We start from the raw sequence: 19,648 nt of genomic DNA on the forward strand, positions 1-19,648 counted from the left end.
ACTCTAGAAATGTTGCAGTAGAAAGAGCATTAGGGACAAAATATTGTCATTCTAGCCGTTTAATTTGTTGTCCATGAGCACAAGCTGTATTGTTATATTTGATTTAGTTTCTCCGAACTTGTTAGCATTTCTGCCAGTTAAAGAAGCATGAATTGTCACTGTTGTTATGTGGACTGAATATTGCAGCTGTGTGTCAGAAATAATTTCTTCTCCAACGAGCGATCACTTATCTTTCATGGGTTGCATTTAAATGCGATTTCTCAATTTTTTGTTGCTTTTATTTTTCCCTTTTTTAGCTGCTTGGTTAATTACTTTTATGCATTGTATTTCCTTCCCCTCTTTCTAAGTATGATTTCAGTTATTATTTCATAGCTTTACACATGCTATGCTTGCTACAACATCTGTGTATGATTAGCTAGGTATGTGTTTACCTGTGCCTTAAAACAAGCAAAAGTTATGATAATTACTGTATTTAATTATTTCTTCTTGTGGATGTTGTAGAAACATATATTTAAATTATGGTTAATGTGTACACCTCATTTATATACAAAAAACAAATAGCTGTTGGCAACTGACAGTTGGAATCAATTACTTTTAAAACTATACAGTTGAGAATGCCTGATTTCTGAAATAATTTCTAGTGTTTATACTTTTTGCTTTAATTTAAGTTATAACAACGGTGAAGTTGTACAGTGGGTTCTCAAGCTAACAGCCTTCTAGTCTGAGCAGGTTACCAGTATGTTTGAGCTGTATACTCAAAGGCAACTGATGTAAAACTGGTTGTATTTTTATGATGTTTTACAGCTACAAATGGTCATTCGGAATGTTTGCGGCTGTTGATAGGAAATGCAGAACCACAGAACGCAGTGGACATTCAAGACGGAAATGGACAGTGAGTTCAAATGATACATATTCTGTTCTTCACAAGTTAGTGTATTTTATTAAAGGAAAACCTAAATATTTTACACTAGTGATTTTTAATTTATGAATTTGAAGGGAGATGATATTTGAACTAGGACAAGTGCATCTGTGTATTTTGCAATAAACATAATGGCGGTGAAAAATGTTCTTTTTTTTTCAATTGAAAGTAAAATGTGTCTTATTGCCCAGATGCTGAAAAAAATGGATACTAATAACTTAATCAGGACTTCTGAATTAAGGGATATTAATGTATTTTCTTGACTCCAAAAAGCAAGTATGAGTGGTATTCTCAGAGTGAAGGTAATGCTAGAGATGATCATTGATGATGTGAATGTTAACAGCGTTCACCAGAAGGGTAGTTAGTTGTATTTCAGCTGGATCTAGTCTGTTAAATTTCCATGTAGATTACGCTTTATTTCACTCTTTGCTCAGGACTCCTCTGATGTTGTCAGTTCTCAATGGGCACACTGACTGCGTTTATTCACTCCTTAACAAAGGAGCAAATGTAGATGCCAAAGATAAGTGGGGAAGGACAGCATTGCATAGAGGGGTAAGAGAATATTCTTTTTTCTGTCCCTTCCAGTTTTATGCATACTAATTTCAAATACAGACTTACTAGGTAGTGTTAACAAATTTCTCGTTATTCTCATCATGCCATTCTTAGCTTTGAATTGTCTTTTTAGTTGCTTCCAAAAGGCTAGCTTTTGCCTGTTAGCTGTGTATCCTCAGAATGTTTTTTTAGACTTCTGGAGTCTTTTAATTTTGCCGTGTTGACTGGAGAGGTCTCAGAGTACTGCTTTTTGTTATGGGTCAGGGTAGTGTTAACGGGAGGAAGGAGACTGCTGTATGCCAAATTTCTTTTTTTTTTTTATAGTTTCTGCCAGATGAGGCAATTGAAAGAGCCCTAGAGATCAGCAGTTCATTCGGTGTTATTCCAAGAAATTCTGTCATTGATATTATAGTACACTGCTATTTTTCCAACAGAACGAATGTTTTCAGGAATAAAAATAATAACTGTCCTTATATTGATATTATTTAAAAATGTAAGAAATTGCCCGAGGTTTGCTTGCTTTAGTTATACACCTTGGCTTATATACATGAATATTTGCAAACTTGCTATTTCTTGTCTCACAGGCAGTTACGGGGCATGAGGAATGTGTGGAAGCATTGCTTCAACATGGTGCTAAGTCCTTATTACGAGACTGTAGGGGACGAACCCCTATACACTTGTCAGCTGCATGTGGACATATAGGTGTTCTTGGAGCTCTCCTGCAGTCAGCTACGTCTGTGGATGCAGTACCTGCAATAGCAGACAATCACGGCTATACATCACTGCATTGGGCCTGCTATAATGGTAAAATACGTTAAAATTGACATACAGGTCTAAATGTATTTGTTGATACTGAGAAAGTTTTACTATTTATAAAAGCAACAAAGTCTGTCCTCTTTCAGTTCGTCTTAGTCACTGTGACAATATGACGGCCATGGTATCTTGAGGGGGAGTGCTTTAACATCGAATGCATAATATGAGGTGTTTGTATTACATTTTTGTTATAAACTGCCCTCTTTAGTTTTGTGCCTCAAGGAGTCTTTTAAGAAATTCTGCATAGTATCTGTGAGTAGAAGTGCACCACACATCCCCCAAAAATAACCTTCACAGGGAGTCTTGTAAGGAATGGTTTCAGATTAAATCTTTTTTTAAACTTGACTCAAATCAGCCTTGATAGGCATAAGAAGCTAAAGTATACAAGTGATTCAGTCGTAATTTTTTTTCTTCACTAATACTTTTCTTGGTTTTGGGGGTGAGGGAGGACTTAAAAGGTAGGAAATTCATTTGTTTCCTTTGCTAAAGGCTTTCTTCTATGTGTTCATCTCCAGCATAGTGGAGATTCTCATTTATTTCACCTCTGAGTCACATGATAGAGAAAGGTCAAGAAGTAAGGGTTTAGAGCTTCATTTTACTGATCTATTTTAAGTGAAAAATAACTAGACTGTCTTCACAGCTGGAGCAACTGGGTAATACACTGATAATTTGAACTAGAGTAACATTTCTATCACATCCATAAAATTAAACTTGCAGCTTGGTCCATGTTCAGAGTGACCACAGTGTCTGAATAAAACAAAATTGAAATATGCTTGATCTGTAGAATGAAAATTTGAAAGCACTTGTGAAAATACAGATCTTCAGACATCAGTGAATGTTGAGCTAAGGTTCTCTGCAGATATGCATCAAAGATCAAAGAGTTACAATTGTTAGCTACCTGTACGGCAGTAGGCTATAGAATTTTGAAAATAATAGTATGATAGGTTGACCATGTTCTTTTTAAGCTTTTGTTATGACTGTTGACTTGGGTTTTCTTCGGCTTTACCAAGGCAGTGGAACAAAAATAACCCTCAAATGGTGGAGACATTTTCACGTAGACTAAGTGGTGAATGTACAGAAGAGTTTGAAATGTGGGGGTGGAAAGAACTAAATTAAGTGCTCTGGATGTTCTTCAGACAGCATGAGATCCCTTCTAAATTTCACAGAGTTTACAGTGTTAAATGATAGTTTGATTTTCAGGATTCTAAAAACGTCCTAGTCCCTAAATGTAGCCCTGTCAAATATAACCAGTGTGTCTTTGAAAGTTTCAAATAAAATATCGCTTAATCTAATTTAGATATGTATTTTTCTGTTGTAATCCATAAATAGACCTTTTCTTTTCTTTCTTTCCTTTTTTTTTTTTTTCATTAATACCTAATTCTTATATTTGCTTTAGGTCATGACAGTTGTGTAGAGCTCCTCCTGGAACAGGAAGTTTTCCAGAAAATGGAAGGAAATTCTTTCAGTCCATTGCATTGTGCTGTGTAAGGAAGTGCAAAATTATTCTTCATAGATTTCACTGCTGTATTTAACAAAAGATTTATCATTCTGTAAATAACAGCCTGTTTAATTCATTGTAGGATAAATGACAATGAAGGTGCTGCAGAAATGTTAATTGATACACTAGGTGCTGGTATTGTAAATTCAACAGATTCAAAAGGAAGGTAAGAGTGTAAATGCACAGTGGAAGAACATCTGTAATGTAAAAGTGACTCTGCTAAATTCTGTGATCGTTTGGGTTTTTTGTATATGCTGCTTACGTTAATTCCCCCTTCCCCTCTTTTTATTCTCTGAAGATTTTTATTCTGTGCTAGAAATAAAATCTAGATTTTTAAAAATCCTGTTCTGATTTAATAAACTTGAATTGGATTTTTATTACATAGGCAAGTTGGAGCATGTTTTAAATTGTATCACTTTGTGGGTAGCACTTTATGCGTATTTTATTTTTTCTGAATCAAATTATAATAAACTACGTAGAGGGAATTATTTCAAACTTGAAGGTGACTTTCTAAAGGCAGCAGTCACAACTCCAGCAACACTAATTTCAAAGGATCAGTGGGAGGGATCGCCCAGTCCTTTGCATCTGCAGGATCACAGTCGGGATGCCCCGTGCAGAAAGCACAGGTGACCATGGCCATATTGTCTTTTGATCTGTTGTAGAACTCCTCTTCATGCAGCAGCTTTTACAGATCACGTCGAGTGTCTACAGCTTCTGCTCAGTCACAATGCTCAAGTAAACGCTGTGGATTCTTCTGGGAAAACACCTTTAATGATGGCTGCAGAAAATGGACAGACGAATACAGTTGGTAAAGAGAAAGTTTATATACTTCTGCTCTTGGCTTTGTCAGTCTTGCTGTGGGTGAAGTTGCCTTATAGTTAATGTTCTTGTGGGTATATTTTGTCCGAATTCTGTTTTCACTCTGTGCAAATGTAAGCCATTAAGATGCTTTTAATTAATACGAATCTTTATTTCCCCAGAGGTGCTGGTTAGCAGTGCTAAGGCTGATCTGACTTTGCAAGACAGTTCTAAGAACACAGCACTCCATTTGGCTTGCAGCAAGGTGCGTGCGTAGTCTGACTGACAGTGCTGAGCTTTGCGTTATCAAGCACTGTTTGCAGATATTAACTTGTGACTTCGAAAAGGCATTCAAAGCAATTTTTGAAGAATATTTTTTATATGACAGATGTTTGTTCTGTATTAAGGGTCATGAAACTAGTGCCTTGTTAATACTGGAGAAGATTACGGATAGAAACCTCATCAATGCCACCAATGCAGCCTTGCAAACGTACGTATCGGCAGTGAGTGTGTTTTACAGATGGGTTTTTGGTGTGTATCTTGCTCATAAAGAGGAGTATTTTACAGAATTTTTTCCCAAATTGATTGAATTTTACTTGCTTAATACGTACAAAGAGCTGAACTGACTTGAAGTGAAAAAGTGAAAAACTTTAAGCTCATACTTCAAGTTCTAGTTTTAGCTGGGTGAAAGGGATGATAAATAAATCTTACAGTATTTTAGCTTTGAAAAGCTAAAACCAAACAGAACCAACCAAACAAGCAAACAAAAAACCCCAAAACAAACAAAAAAAGAAGAAAAACCCTAGCTGAAGTATGCTTTTATTCTTCAGCATGCCTTCTGCTAGCAAAAGACACCTATTCCTACTAGGATGAAAAAGTATTTTCTATAAAATATCATGGAGAGTACGGTATTCTGAATGCTTCCTGAAGATCTTCTCTCAAGTAGAATTAAGCTTATTTTGTTAGCCCGATCATAAGGAAAACTTAGAAATGTAAGTGGCATGTCCTACTAGGGAATATATATCAGGATGGGCTTTTAAAATTAGTCTTCTGCATTTTTTTTCCTTTTAAAGAATGTATTTGTGTTATGGGCAATATTTGGCACCTGATACGTGGCGTAGTTATGTCCATGTGTTATTAAAGCGGTCTAACAACACTATCACAGACCATTTAGAAAAAGAACACTGGAACTTGTAAGCAACTCGCTATTTGACCTTACATCCCTTTCGGAATCTGTCCTGTTCAAACTCCTACGGTTCTTCCAACTATGCCCAGGGATCTGCTTGCACTAAGGAGTTAGCATAGAAGTAAGGAGTTAGGGAAGAAGTAACTAAGGAGTTAGGGAAGAAGTAAGACTTCTTCCCCTGCTCTTGCTCACCGTGGTGCACCGCAGGCAGCAGGAAATAACCAGAAAGCAGGAAAGGGACTGATTGCCTCATTTCTGCCTTGAAGCAGGGATGTCTTAAGAGAAGAAGCAAAACCGAGATGGGAACAGAAGTGGGAAAGTACGCTGCCACGGGCTTATGTAATTCTACCCACATACCTTGGCTCATACAGTCTGATCAAGAGATGTTGTGGGGGAAAATTGGTCACATATTTGCACCTCCATGAAATGTTTATATGAATTTCAAGATTTTAACAGTTGTTTAAAATATTACTGGTTAGCAAATGTTTTTTAATAACTGACTTTCTGAACAGCTTCACGTCCTACTTCGTAGCAAGATAAGCATTACAATTGTTGGCCTCTATATTGAAATTCTTCCAATTACAGTACATTTTGCAGTGTGCAGTAGTTCTTGAATTTTAATCCTTTAATATAAGCACCATAGATACAGCTGCTCCTCTTTGTATCTTTTGCATTTCTGTTCTCTAAGTAAGGCACTTATTTCCAAATCAAAATATAGTTCACAGTTAATTCAAACAATTTTAAGAATCTCTAAACAAATGTAGAGAACTGTAAAGGAGGAGGGAAGTAAGCAGATGTATTCTGTTTTCCTGCTGAGTGGTGGTAGGGTTTTATTAAAGCCAGGGGTAACCAATTTTGAAAAACTGTTGCATTTGAAAAAGATACAATTAGAATATTTGAGGTAAAGCTACACTTCCCTTGGTAATCCAGTCACTGCAAAACAGTTACGGTTAACAGTGTGAGGTTTTGAGAAGTAATCTGCTTTTGTTGCTTCATGCATTATACTATAAAATAATGCTTTTATCTCTAGTCACTTCTAAAAGGCAGATCGATGAAATTCTTCGGCATCTCTTATAAGCATTTACATGCCATAAAATATGACTACCATTCAGCTGTTGGTATTCTGTTGCTTATTGCCTGTGATATGCGGTAACACTGCTGCGGTGGTATCTGTTACAACAGTTCTGTGAAGGATTTATCAACAGTAGGGTACTAGATGTTTCTAACTTTTTTAACATGGTAAAGTTCATAGGTAAGCAGGTCTTCCTCACTGCTTGGTGCCGTAAAAAGAAGAAAGTGCACAATTGTTATTGTAGTTTCTTTGCAATAAGAAAATTAATATGCTGTTTTTTCCCATCTCAGTTATTACATCTACAATTTTTATATAATGTATAAATAACATACAGGTATAAATACTTCAGTAATCATTTAACTAGATGCAAGTTACCTATCTTACTTATTATCTTGTTCTAAGGTTTATATATGAGTTTGCTTGTCTTCACAGACCTCTGCATGTAGCTGCTCGGAATGGACTAACGGTTGTAGTTCAAGAGCTTTTAGGGAAGGGAGCAAGTGTACTTGCTGTAGATGAAAATGGTAAGAAAAATTTGTTTCCCCATAAGGAACTTTGGTTTTAAACTCAGCTCACTGAAAAGCAGTAACCCTTTGGATTTAATATGAGCCTTGCAGTCGGTTCCCCCATAAAAAAAAAATGTGCTGGTGATGGGTTATTTTAGCAAAGCAGAAGAAGTGTAAGGAGAGGGAAGACTTTCAGAACAATATAGGTCATGGCATAGAAGTGTTTGGATTGCATTTATATAATGTATATCCTATAAATACGCTAGCCTTGGCGTAACTGAAAAAGGTCAGAAAAACATAATGCTCAAAGTAAGCTAGAACGTTCAGCTGTTAAGAAGCTGGATTGAATTGCCATTCATTTGGTCACGGTAGGTATACTGGAATTAGCTTTTAAAAACGAGGATGAATTACAGATCGGTTACCGGTCTCAAGCTTCTGGCTCTTTATAGAGTTTTTTGGGATACAGAAGTAAGAAAAAGTAACTGCTTTATCACAGAGAATAAATCCTACGCCTTGTTAGAACAAAAGAAAATCAAATCTGCTGACTTCTTACTTGCATGTTTTCATGTAAGACATCTGTGGTCCTCTGAAGCTGTGCTTTTAAAAGCCTAAGAGCTCTTGCTCTTATGTCATACCTGTTGTGTCATAAAGCAGTAGCTGGGATTTGAGAGGGGAGTTTGGGGGTTGGAGGGGTGGGGGTTGGGTGGCTTGGTTTCTTTCCAGAAGGGATGTGCCTAATTAATAGTTTGAATTATATTTCCAATTTGGAAAGTTCTTCCTCTCTTAATGTTCACTGTAACTTTCTCTCTGTGTTTCTCAAACTACAATGCTTAAAGTGACATGGGTGTTTTTAAAGAGCATTCCTTACCTAAACTAGAGGACAGGGGTAACTGCTAAATGAAACTCCCTAAAATGAAGACACTGGAAAATATATCTTTTTTATTTTGTTTCTCATCACAAGTATGCTAACTGGAGAAGTACTTTTGTGGGGTTTTTGTGTACAGCCCACCAGTCCCTTGTTAGGGTGGATCTTTGATGTAAGAGAGAAAAACATTGTTTGTATGGAAGTGTCAGTTCTCTGGCAGCCTGGGGTTCTAACTGTAACGTGTTAAAACTTTTTACGTTCTGCTTGTATTTTAAATTGTAAGGTATTTGAATGCTAACTAGTCTTGTTCCTCACTGTGGTTCTTTCTAACAGCGATTGCTTTGCTTATAAAATTTTAAGCAGCCTTAAGAATAGTCAGTGAATTCTTCTTCTGTTGGATGAGTGTGCCAGTTTAAAGTACAGTATATGCAAAGTGATGAAAGTTGTGAAAGAGCAAGGGAGACTTTCATGGGATTTATCAATCTATTTCACCTGTCACTGTAATTTTTTCTTAATGTTTAAAGGTATTAGTATGTCAGCAGGTTTGCTAAACCTGTTGCAAAAGTCATCTCGGTTTCCATAGTGTACCTTTTATATTAAAAGGAAAAGCTGGCAGTATCGATAGCCAGGTTCTGCCTTCGGGCCTCTTTGTCTTTCATACCTACTGCTAGAGTATTCGTGTCCCTAAAGAAAAAAAAATCACATATATTTAATTCTGATAAGGTAAAAATGTAGGTGAAGTTACTTCCTTTTTTTAATTATTATTATTAGAAAGGCTTAAAAGAGTGTGATTCATGCATTTTTGGGGGGCGAAAGCTATCTGTTTAGCAAGGCAGTCTCAAGAAATAGGCGCTGGAATGTTTTGCATCTCAACACTGACATTCTCTTACTTTAGCATAGTTCAGGTAAGTTCAGTGATCTACCATGCAAGCTTGGCATTTCAGATAGAATTAGATGAAATTGGAGGTAAAGTTTTAGCTAGTGTTTTACATGGAATCATGTCTTAATATATGGAACATGTAACCAGCAGAACCTCAGCTTGTACGGAGTGATGATCCATTTCTCGTCATTGAAGTTGTCCCTTTCTGTAAGGGCTGCATTGACTTTGTTTTGCAATAAGTCTCTATTTGTATCTGTATCTGCAAAACTACTTAATAGTCCTCTGCTGCTATGTCTGGGCTGCATAAAATTATCAAAAAAAATGAGCTTTAAAAAAACCCAACATCACTCCAATTATCTGCATTTCAGTTTATAATTCATTTGTAAGATACTTAATAGTCTAGATTTGAAGTCATACTGCATTTTTTTATTGAGCTTCCATTAATGTGGTGAGAAAGAACTAATGGCTTTGGGAAAAATGTAATCCTCTTGGTTCTTAAAAGACTAAATGCAACTGAAACAGCAAATCAGCTGTCCAGTATACTTCCCAAAAGCAGTCGTGTTGAGGGTCCGTTTTCACTTCCACGTTGCCCATGTTTCCACACCTGTTGTGATGAAATTTTGCTATCTACAAAAATTCTGTTGATTTTGACATTTATGCAAGTTCATCTGTCTTAAAAGAAGTTACTAGCTTTTTCTTTCATTTAATGCCATCTGAAGTTTTACTTTTGGTCACTTAATCAACTTTTCAGTTTTGTTTGGGTTGGGTTGGGTTTTTTTCCCCTGCTATTTAACTTACGAGGCTAGCTAAATTTCCTGATGTGGTCTGTCTTTTGTCGTATTAATGTGCACCACAGCAGTGAGAGGAAGCATTCTCTGACTCCAGAGACTGACATAGCATGGAGGTTTCTTTTATTTCCTAGATTCATCGTTACAGTGATCATTGAGCCTTTCAAGCATTTTATTTAAAAAAAAAAAAAAAAAAAAGGGGTGTGTGTGTGTGGATTTTGGTTTTTGGTCCTTTTCCAAGCCTTCCTTCATTCATATTCTAGTTTATGTTGGACATCTCCAGTTTTCTGGAAGAAATTTTTCTTGTAAATGCTTATGAAATGACTCATGCCTCAGATGCCTTTCTTCTCTTTTCCAAGTGTAAGACTTCATTCAGTTTATCTTGAGAACTGTCTTTGCACTGACCACATTAATAACCTTCTCGTTTTCCTGTTGGCGCCTTCATGGAAACTCTCAAGCCCTGGAGGAGGGAGCAGCTCTGTTCTGATGGGGGGAGCCCTGGGCTTAAGCCGTGTCCATCACACAGGCTCTGTTTTCTGCTGTCCAAGCAAGCTGCTTCACCTCACTCTGCTTCTATCGCCCCATCCACAAATTAAGATAGTAATTTCGTTGTTGTTGTGTGAAGGTTTATACAGGTACAAGTCCAGATCATGGGGAACATTATATGAGGACTGGGTAACGAGATTTCAGTGGAGCCTGTGTATTTACCAACATCTTCAAAGAAAATTTGAAGTATTTATACCTGTTGTTGCCCTGGAATATGAATGATCACTTTGCAGTTAAGGGACTAAAAATATAATTTGTTCTTATAATTCTAAAATAATATAGACAAAAATAAAGTGGTGGAGGACGCAGATGTCAGTCTTTCATGGTGCAAGCAGTTACTTCATCTTGCTACATCTAAGGCAGGAATAAAACTGTGATTTCATTCCTACTTAGGAAAGCCAGGAGCTTAAGACCTACGATTGCATATTAGTATAAACGCTGGTTTTATAGAACTTTTAACAGAAGCAAGTAATCTGTTTAATCTTTACATTGACCTTTAATTTTTTTTATGATGAACTGGGATGTTCCAGAAGGAACATAAGTATGAGTATTCAGGATCTTAGCAAGAAGCCTTTAAAAAAAAATGGGGGGGTGGGGGGGGGGGCAGCCTAAAGAGAGCGGGTGACTGCTTGTTTTTCTTCTTTGAACTTTTATCAAGTCACATTACTGAAAGAAATGATGTTGAATACGGCCAGCTATTTTGTGTGCCACCTTACCTTCGTACGGTCTCCAGCAACTGTAGATATTAAATTGTGTGCATTTGAGTATCAGTTCTGAGCCTTCTGTTCTGCCTTACGTGCCGGAGATGCAGACTTCATCCAAGTGTAGCAAGCTGTGGCCCTTGCTTCTGAACCCTCTCAAAATGTATCTCTTCTGCAGACTGTCACTGTTAGCTCTGAGCTGTTTAAGTGCTGTGATACCTTACTAACAATGAAAACATCTGCTGCGCTGCACTTCTGTACGGCCCTATCGCACGGTCAGCTGGTGCGTTTTGTGCTTGAATTATCTGTTTCCTTGGATTGTATGCCTCTCTGAGCAGGGACTGTTGTCTTACTCGGTTCCAAGCATCAAGGACAAGGTCTGTCCTGAGCAAGTAATAGTTCAACCGCAAGATCGTCCCCTGCTTGCTGTTTTCTTAATTTCTAGCTGCGATTATTTTCTTTAATGTGCCTACTTGTTTAAAACTTCTGTGCAATTGTACAACACAATAATTACTCTGGAGCTGTATCCGAAAACCTGACCTGCATCTGCTTCTACAGTAGAGATGATTCCTTTGTAGTTGAAACACTTGCTGGTAGAACAGGCATTGCCTCATTTTCCATGCCTTTCCAAGGTCTGGGTAGAAATCCATCGTGCAGTTTGCTTTAAAGCCATCTATTATTTAAAATTCCTTGTGTGCTTTTTTCCTGGATGTTGCATACCTTCAAGTCGTGGACTGGGGGTGGTGCAGGACTTCCTATTGAGTCTTCCTATTGAGCTCGCTGTGGGCGGCATATCTGTTGCGTGCAGTGAGAGATACCGCAAGGGTGCTGCACGGGGATCCGGCCACCCGCCTCTGCGTGGAGCCAGGGTGAGGGAACTTCCTTTGGTCTTGGCGGTAGAATTAGCTCGATCTGTAGTTGTACTTGGGTGACTGCCCTGCCTCTAGAGCTGCTGCTGTCACCACCAATTGCAGCGCCTCGGTGTCGTCAGGATACCCTGAGGCCTGTGCCAGAACTTCTCCTCGGGTGCTTTCCTGAACAATTAAGTCTTAAAGCGTGAGACAGGAGTAAAGCGCAGATCTCCACTCAGGAGAATTTGAAGCATTTTTCTTGACACATAATGAGTAGAGGCAAGTATGTAGAGAAGGGGAAAGTGGCGAAAGCAGAAATGTTGGAGGACAGTTAGAGCCCCAGTTACCCAGAAGAAATTTCACAGCTACCTGACTTGATTGAGCCCAAGGCCTCCTGCATCTGGGAGCTGCAACAGTAGCGTTGCCTGGCAGAAGGAGTTTGGCCGGACCAGTCGATAACCAAGAGGTGTAGTTTCTCTCTGCAAGTCCTAGCCCACTAATCCAGCTGGCATTTCCTCAAATTTCTGTGGATTTCTTGATATCCCTCAAATCAAAGTTAGATGTTGGCTTTATCATTTATATTGCTGTATACTGCAATGAAGTATAGGTTCATGGGAATTGTATACTCTGCCTTTTCAATTAACTGGCACTTATGCTTTAGCCAGCTTGTTGCTGAGATAGGACAGTCTTATTAAAATAACCGTCTGTGATGAACAGCTATGTGGAAGCTTCTGGATGAAGAAATATTTAATGTGTTGAGCTGTAGTTTCTGCAGTGGCTCTCTAGTGAATGCCTTCACCCATCGCTGTTGGCTGGCATTAGTTGTCTGTTCTCAGCCGGGTGACTTCCTCACCGTTTTCAAATCCAGGCTTTCTCACTGGCCTGGAGTGTCTGACTGTGCTTAACAAAACACATCTCTGTTCCAAAGCCCACTAACTTCTGGGTTGGTTTTGTAACCAAAAGTTTAAAAATTCTAATTGATAATGCATTTTTTTTTGGGGGGGGGGGCGGGGGGGGTTAAAGAGTGCAGAGCTAAGCAATATAAAATACTTCTGCAGCTGAAAGATTACATGCTCTTGGAGGTATTTTTACATTGTCTTTATTTTAAATGAAGGCTTTGTTTTTTCTTGACTTTCTAGGTTACACACCAGCTTTGGCCTGCGCGCCCAATAAGGACGTGGCCGATTGCCTAGCTCTCATTCTGGCCACAATGATGCCTGTTTCATCGAGCAGCACGTTACCTTCCCTTACATTCAATGCCATTAATCATTACACCAACACCTCAAAAACTGTCACCTTCGACTCTTTGCCAATCATGAGGAGCGAACATAGCTCCTACTGTACTTTCAACAACATTGGCAGGGAAGGTGGGTACCCATACACAGAAGACGACGAGCTCAATGACTCAGATTCTGAGACCTATTAGAAGCTACGTTTTGTAGGTCTGAAGAGTGAACCCTCATGCTGGAAGGTCAGACTTGTGCTATCACAAAGCTAGCAGTGTTTGAATGCCAAAAGAGGACAGACCTTTGAGAAGATGTTTGTTGTTTTTCTTTTTTTATTGTGTTTGCATATAAAAAAAATCTGTGAGACTCTAGGAAGATTTTTAAAAGCATATTTTGCAGAAGAAGCATAAATTCTTGACTAAGTACTTGGAATCCGTGGCAAAAAATAAAAATAAAAAATAAAGAATGTCAAAACTGTTTTATTTAACTGTACCTACCATTCTGTTTCTGGTGCCAGAAGTAATTTCTGCAGACTGGGCACCCTACTTGATGTAAATGGACAGCACTATCGTACAACACAAAGGATGCTAGATTTAAATATTATCAATAAAACTAAAACCATTTTGAAGGCAATAAATGAGTTTGGTACAGTAGGCATTGTTTGTGCTGCAAATTGCCAAAGGACCAAATAACTTAAAGAATTATTTTTTTTTTAATTAAGTTTTTGCGAAAACTGGAATAGGTTATTTGAGAAGTTGTTTCAACCAAACCTTAATCACTTCTGAAAAGAAGCTTAGATTTGGGTTTAAATGTTGGGGGGGGGGTTAATTATTTTTTTTTAATCATCTGAAAGCCTTCCAACACTATTACATGTACCATGAAAGAAAGCAGATGTACTTTTAAGTTTTTGGTTTCTCTTTCTTTTAGGTGAAATGAAAATTAACTTGTCATACTTTTGTAATACTGAAATTAAACCAGCTAACAAGGTGAAGTCAGGGTGAAAAATGTACAGTGTAATAAACAAGGGAAGGGGTGGGAGATGTGGGAGGGAAGCAGTAATTGTTGCACAGCTTTAGGTTTTTTTAACTTTGGGTTTTGGATTGAGATTTTTTTTTTTTTAATTTAAAAATACACCAGGAACTCGGAAACTACGAAACTGCATAAAAAATTGAAATGAAATGTCTTGATAACCCTGTTGTGGCTGAGAGTTCTTTTCAATAATTTGTCCACTTCCTTACATTGTATATCCCTACCACTTTTTCTTTTTTAAATCCTGGCATTACAAGGGGCAGGGGGAGGTGAATTTAAAAGTATATTTCCCTATTAGAGAAATAAAGTACAGTGTCTGGTCTGTGGGAAGAGCTGTGTATCTTTGTTGTGCTCCATTTAGAAAATAAACAGCAGAAGCAGGTCCCTGTAATGTAGTTCAGACTTGCCCGAATATTTTTTTTTTTAATTTATAACAGACTACTGTGTTTTTTAATTGCCTGAAGAATGAAAAACTGACATAAGTAAGCTGAAGTTTTGTCTGTTAAATATGAATATTTACTTTATTTGGCTCTGCTTTAACTATAACTGTTACTTTTCAAGTGAATTTGTTCATGTACATGCAAGGAATCCTTGCGTGTCCTGATAAAGTACAAATAAATTACTACAAACTGATTCCAATTTCCTTTTTATCCTTTTTGTATTGTGAACTGGAATCTTTATGATATTGTAAATTATCAGCTGGTTTTCTGAACATAGTGTGGAAACACGGGACAATATTTTGATCTATTTGATAATTTTGTGGGTTTTTTGAAGAATTAATGAGCATGTACATAGAAATAGTGACTGCTTGAATACTGTATTTACCTGCACTCTTTCAGTACTTCAAGATTCCTGTATATTTTACGGACTATAATAAAACCCAAATGTGAGTTCTACTAATGAATAATTTATTTGTATCTACTAAGCATTAATGACGACGTTTCTTTGGTTGAACATTTATAAAATCTACTTCACAAAGGCTTTACCAGCATTTTAATTCTAAAGTGAAGGGTGAGCTATTTAAAGTAATTCTAAAAGTTAAATGACTTCATTATTCCTTTAGGCTTCCATTCAAGTGTTACTTTCTTAACCATTTGTGCCTGTGTTTGTTGTTTATATAAGCCATGTGTTTGTGAGCAGAATTTAGATGATTTTAGGGCGATGGTGATCTCTGTACTCTCTTGCTTCTACATCTTGCAAGTATGGGGCTGGCTGGGAGTGATGTACGTGCCACCGCCGAGCATGGAGGCAGCACTAAAAAGATGCATATTGGCCTGTTGGGAGATGCACTGCATCTATTTAAATAAAAAGGTTGAAGCAGCAGGGACCAATTTTTCCTCGTACGCTTGTGGAAAAGCTGAATCAGAATGCCAGGTAGCATGCCTGTTATTTAAAAGGTAATTGCATATTTCTCTTAAGGAAATTGTGCAATTTTTGTTGATTCAGAGGAACCATGAGAAGATGGTATTAATAGTATATTAAAAAAAAATACTATCTGTGCTAAATTGTATTTTACTTCAAGATGGCCTGTTAGTGTGTGGTGTCTGTAGCCATGGGGCAGTTAATAGGAAGGGACACTCTGATCTTCATTGGAAAAATCAGCAGGGCAGCAGGGACTGAGCTGTTCATGTCCACCGTGCGCCTGGATGATGGAGGAGAAAAAGCTCAGAAGGCGCTGGTTTAACAGTTACGAGATGTAGACATGGAATACAGGCACGTGCAGGAAAAGGTGCTGTGGAACACCTTTGTTTCCTTCCGTCAGTCAGAAATTGTGCCTCTCCTCCATTTCATTACTACTCGACTCCTGAGGAAGAAGACTTTTTTGCTGCATTAAATGGCATTACTTTTAAGTTTTGTGAATTTTTTGGACCTAAAGATCTGTCGTCTTTTACTACAAATTAAGTCCATTTAGGAATTCAGATTACATGATTTGTGTATTTCATCTGTCTCATCATTAGAATTTGGTGAGCCTGTAGATTACAATTTGCCTGTATTTGGTTGTTCCTATTTAAAAACAACAAATCCCCAAAAAAAACTCCTTACTTACCTGGCAGTATGGGTAGGACGGTAATTATGCCTTGTAAGTGATAATTGGGACTATTGTTAGAATATGGTCTTATTCCAAAAATGGAACGTGATTTGTTTCAAGAACATGCTACTGTAGTCAGGGACCACTTAATGAGCAGTCAAAGAACAGAAGGTTCCTTGTTTCTTTAAGACAAATAATCCTGTGTGGGGCTGATGGGGTTTTTTTATTAAAAAACAAAAACAAAAACAAAAACAACCAAAACCCAAAACTGTTCATACCTGAGTGTAGGCCTGTTCATTTCCAGAAAATGGTATTAGAACTTCCATCTTTCTAAAAGAAATCCTCTTCTTTTTGTACAGAGCACGGTTATTGTTACAACCTTCACCCAAACAGCCTCTTGGCTTTTCACCGAGAGAGGTGAGCCTTGGCTGGACCACGGAAGCAGTATACTGGAATAAAAGAAACCCTTTTTATTCAGGGAGGGGGTGTGGGGGGTTGTTTAACGGAATGTTCAGGAATGAGGACAATCAGCTCTGCTCAGCTTTCTGTGTACTCTGACTTCTGGGATGTTTTCTGGGATGTTGTATTTCTCAGTTCTGAGGATAAGCGTTCTGCAGAAGATGCCAAGTTAGTATTTACCTCCTCGGCTGAACTGTTAAGTGTAGCGTGGTAGCACGGATGCTGTTAAAATGAAGAAATCGGTGCCCCCAGCCCCAGAGTGACCCTACTGCAATCAGAGATTTTTATTGTAATTCCTCACAATATCTCAACTTCTGTGTCTCGTGCTTTGTATTTATCTCCAAAATAATCATCTAAATGTATCTGGAACAATCAGAGCTAGAAATATGCACTTTTTAAACTTGGATCTTGGTTCTGGTTGGTTTTTGTATTTTTCTTCTTCTTCTTGTATATTTTCTTCTTTAAAACTCTGACTTATCTACCAGGCTAAAGAATAATTTTTTTGTTTATTAAAAAAATTAGTAATTAAAAATTAATTACTTCAAAGCTTTGCTCCTTTTAACATCTACGCAAAGGGCACTAAAGATCCCAAATGTTACAGAAAATGACTGAAAAGGAGAATGAGATAATGTTTACAGATTCTTCAACTTGGTAATTCTGGTTTTGAGAGGAATTAGCCTTCCTGTCTCGCGCAGAGATTATGTCCATTTAAAGGCAACAACTACTGTAGTAATAGAGAGTAACATACTGTAGGTTTTTTTTTAAAAAAGCAAATGTTCATTAAATCCACTTGGTTGGAGATAACACAAGTAGCGTTCTGCTAGCTCAGCTTCTTTATTGCAACAAGAAAAAGTTTATGGTGACCTTTCTGTTAATCATGCTGTAACTGGGAGAGGCGACAGTGAATACCGTATAACGGACAGTTTGGCATATACTGGTGAGAAGTTTTTTCATGTGCATAATCATGGAACATTTCTAACAGTGACAGTTGCGTCCAGGCAGCCCATCCTCCTTAATTCCATGTTTGGATCAGTGGGGTTCACAACTTAAAAACTGAAACCTAAATATAAACAGGGTGAGCATTTGTGGAAACAGCAGTTCTGGAGGACATGCTCTTTGGCTCAGTGTGCTGCAGGGCGGGTGAGGGAGCTCCATGGGCTTCCTGGGCTGCAGCTGCAGGAGCAGCAGGAGGAGCTGGCAGGAGCACCCTCCTCATCTCTCACCGCTTTGCTCTGTGCTGATGGTACATAACCATTTTCCGAAAGAAAGAAAGAAAGGCCATCATACTTTTGGTTAAAAAGCAGTGATTACTGATAGCAATAATTCCTGATAATCCCGTCCTGGTTGCAATCAAACTAATAACCTTGGAGAGAAGAGCCTTTATAATCGCTTAATAAGTAGTTTAAACTTTTAACGCCACTTCTGTAGGCCTGGATTTAAACTCAGCAAAATCCATTTTAATATCAGGAAAAAGTAAGTATCTGAATTCTTGAAGTTGGTCCACCAAATTCATATAAATCTTTAAATCCAAGATCAGTAACTATTGCCTCTTGTAGTAATCTCTCAACAACTTTCATTGACTTCCTTATAAATAATCCTTTAATATCCTGCAGAAGCTGACGGGACAGTGGGAGAAGAATTCTTAGAGATGAGGATGAAAAGGCTTTTTTTATAAACCTGTAGCTGTGACTCTAATTTGGGCAAGGTAAGAATTTATAAAACACAGGTCTCCTTTACAGACTAAAACCTGAGGTGTTAAACGTGAAGAGATGCAGCGCAGGCCTCTTGGCTGGTAGGTTTTTAGTTTTTCTGGAGTCCTTTTCTCACTATAATAACCTGTGTGTTTTGAAGAAAACATGTTAAGTGCAAAGGAACCACTGTGCATTAATTTGAAATTGCAAAAAAACTGGTTATTCTTAAGAAAACATCCTATTGTTATGTTTATAATCTATAAGCCTTATCACAGAAGCAGCCTTATCACGTATCCTCTCGTACCTGCGGAGAGAAAAGCTGTCTGAAATGGCAGACTTGGAAAGCGTGTTTCTTTCAGTTGTTCAGCGATCTGGAGCCCAGGAAATTTGCAAGTGTGTTTTGGTTTCCCTGAGGGAAAAAGTTAACGGACCTGACTAAAATTTTCAAGCTGTGGGCTGTTGCCCGTCTCTACAATTTACCTTGCAACTGAACGTTCCCGACAGGAAGAAGGTGACTGTCCCTACTTGTGGGCCTCAAAGATCTCTTATAACTCTATCCAACCCGGTGTCCCAGTCTCCTTAGCACTGTTACTTACCTTCAAGTAAAGCAGTATGTAAATTGTCCCTGCTTCCCTGGTGCTGGGTGCTACTTTACATTAGGATAAACTGAGCTCCCTCCATTCCATGCTGTTTTACCGATTTTCAAGCCGAGGCTGGGAGAGGAATCTTGGCAGTATTTCACCATGTAGCTGTAAACATAGTTGAATACCATGGAACCTAAAGAGCCTTTCAAGCTGTCTTAATATTGTTACTGCCACTATTTAAAAGAGGAGAAAAGCACCGTAAATTCTCTTTTTTTCATTAAAAGTGCAGTGGAAGCAACCAGAAATTTTGCTATTCATATTCACAACAGAACAGAACAAACCCCCACTTCCTGCTCACAAATGAGACGTGCCGGTTTTGAGAAGTGCAGGTTTTCTTCTCATCGCACCTGGCAGCTGACTTGGTTCAGAAATCTTAAGACACCGAGGTCTTAGATATTCAAAGATCAGATCCGATACCTTAAATAGGTTTAAAGCAAAATCTAAGGATTCACATCCTATCCTATCACACATATATTTTCTATCCCTTGCCAAACTTAATTATTCAAGCTGTCTGAAGATTTTTCTTAAAATCCCCCATGCAGACGGGTAAGGCCAGAAGGGCGTGCTTTCCGGTGGTTTAGACATACCCAAAGTT

The 19,648-nt window shown here is 38.0% G+C and overlaps 1 protein-coding gene across 3 annotated transcripts in view; it reads left to right on the forward strand.

Annotated features, from left to right (window-relative positions):
• Positions 1-15,126, forward strand: part of ANKRD28 (ankyrin repeat domain 28) — a 128,577-nt gene extending 113,451 nt beyond the window's left edge. Inside the window, exons 19-28 of one of the 3 annotated variants that reach the window (XM_037383300.1) lie at positions 805-892; positions 1,354-1,471; positions 2,056-2,275; positions 3,681-3,768; positions 3,865-3,948; positions 4,445-4,590; positions 4,763-4,845; positions 4,988-5,070; positions 7,271-7,362; positions 13,115-13,647. In XM_037383300.1, the coding sequence (XP_037239197.1) occupies positions 805-892; positions 1,354-1,471; positions 2,056-2,275; positions 3,681-3,768; positions 3,865-3,948; positions 4,445-4,590; positions 4,763-4,845; positions 4,988-5,070; positions 7,271-7,362; positions 13,115-13,401 (1,289 nt within the window). In that variant the 3' untranslated portion in view covers positions 13,402-13,647. Of the gene's footprint in view, positions 1-804; positions 893-1,353; positions 1,472-2,055; positions 2,276-3,680; positions 3,769-3,864; positions 3,949-4,444; positions 4,591-4,762; positions 4,846-4,987; positions 5,071-7,270; positions 7,363-13,114 lie in introns of all 3 variants that reach the window. The other 2 variants (XM_037383298.1, XM_037383301.1) reach the window with 2 other exon arrangements.
• Positions 15,127-19,648: the final 4,522 nt, after the last annotated feature.

The sequence above is a fragment of the Falco rusticolus genome, chromosome 4 (genome assembly GCF_015220075.1).
Source record: "Falco rusticolus isolate bFalRus1 chromosome 4, bFalRus1.pri, whole genome shotgun sequence".
In the NCBI taxonomy this organism is placed as follows: domain Eukaryota; kingdom Metazoa; phylum Chordata; class Aves; order Falconiformes; family Falconidae; genus Falco; species Falco rusticolus.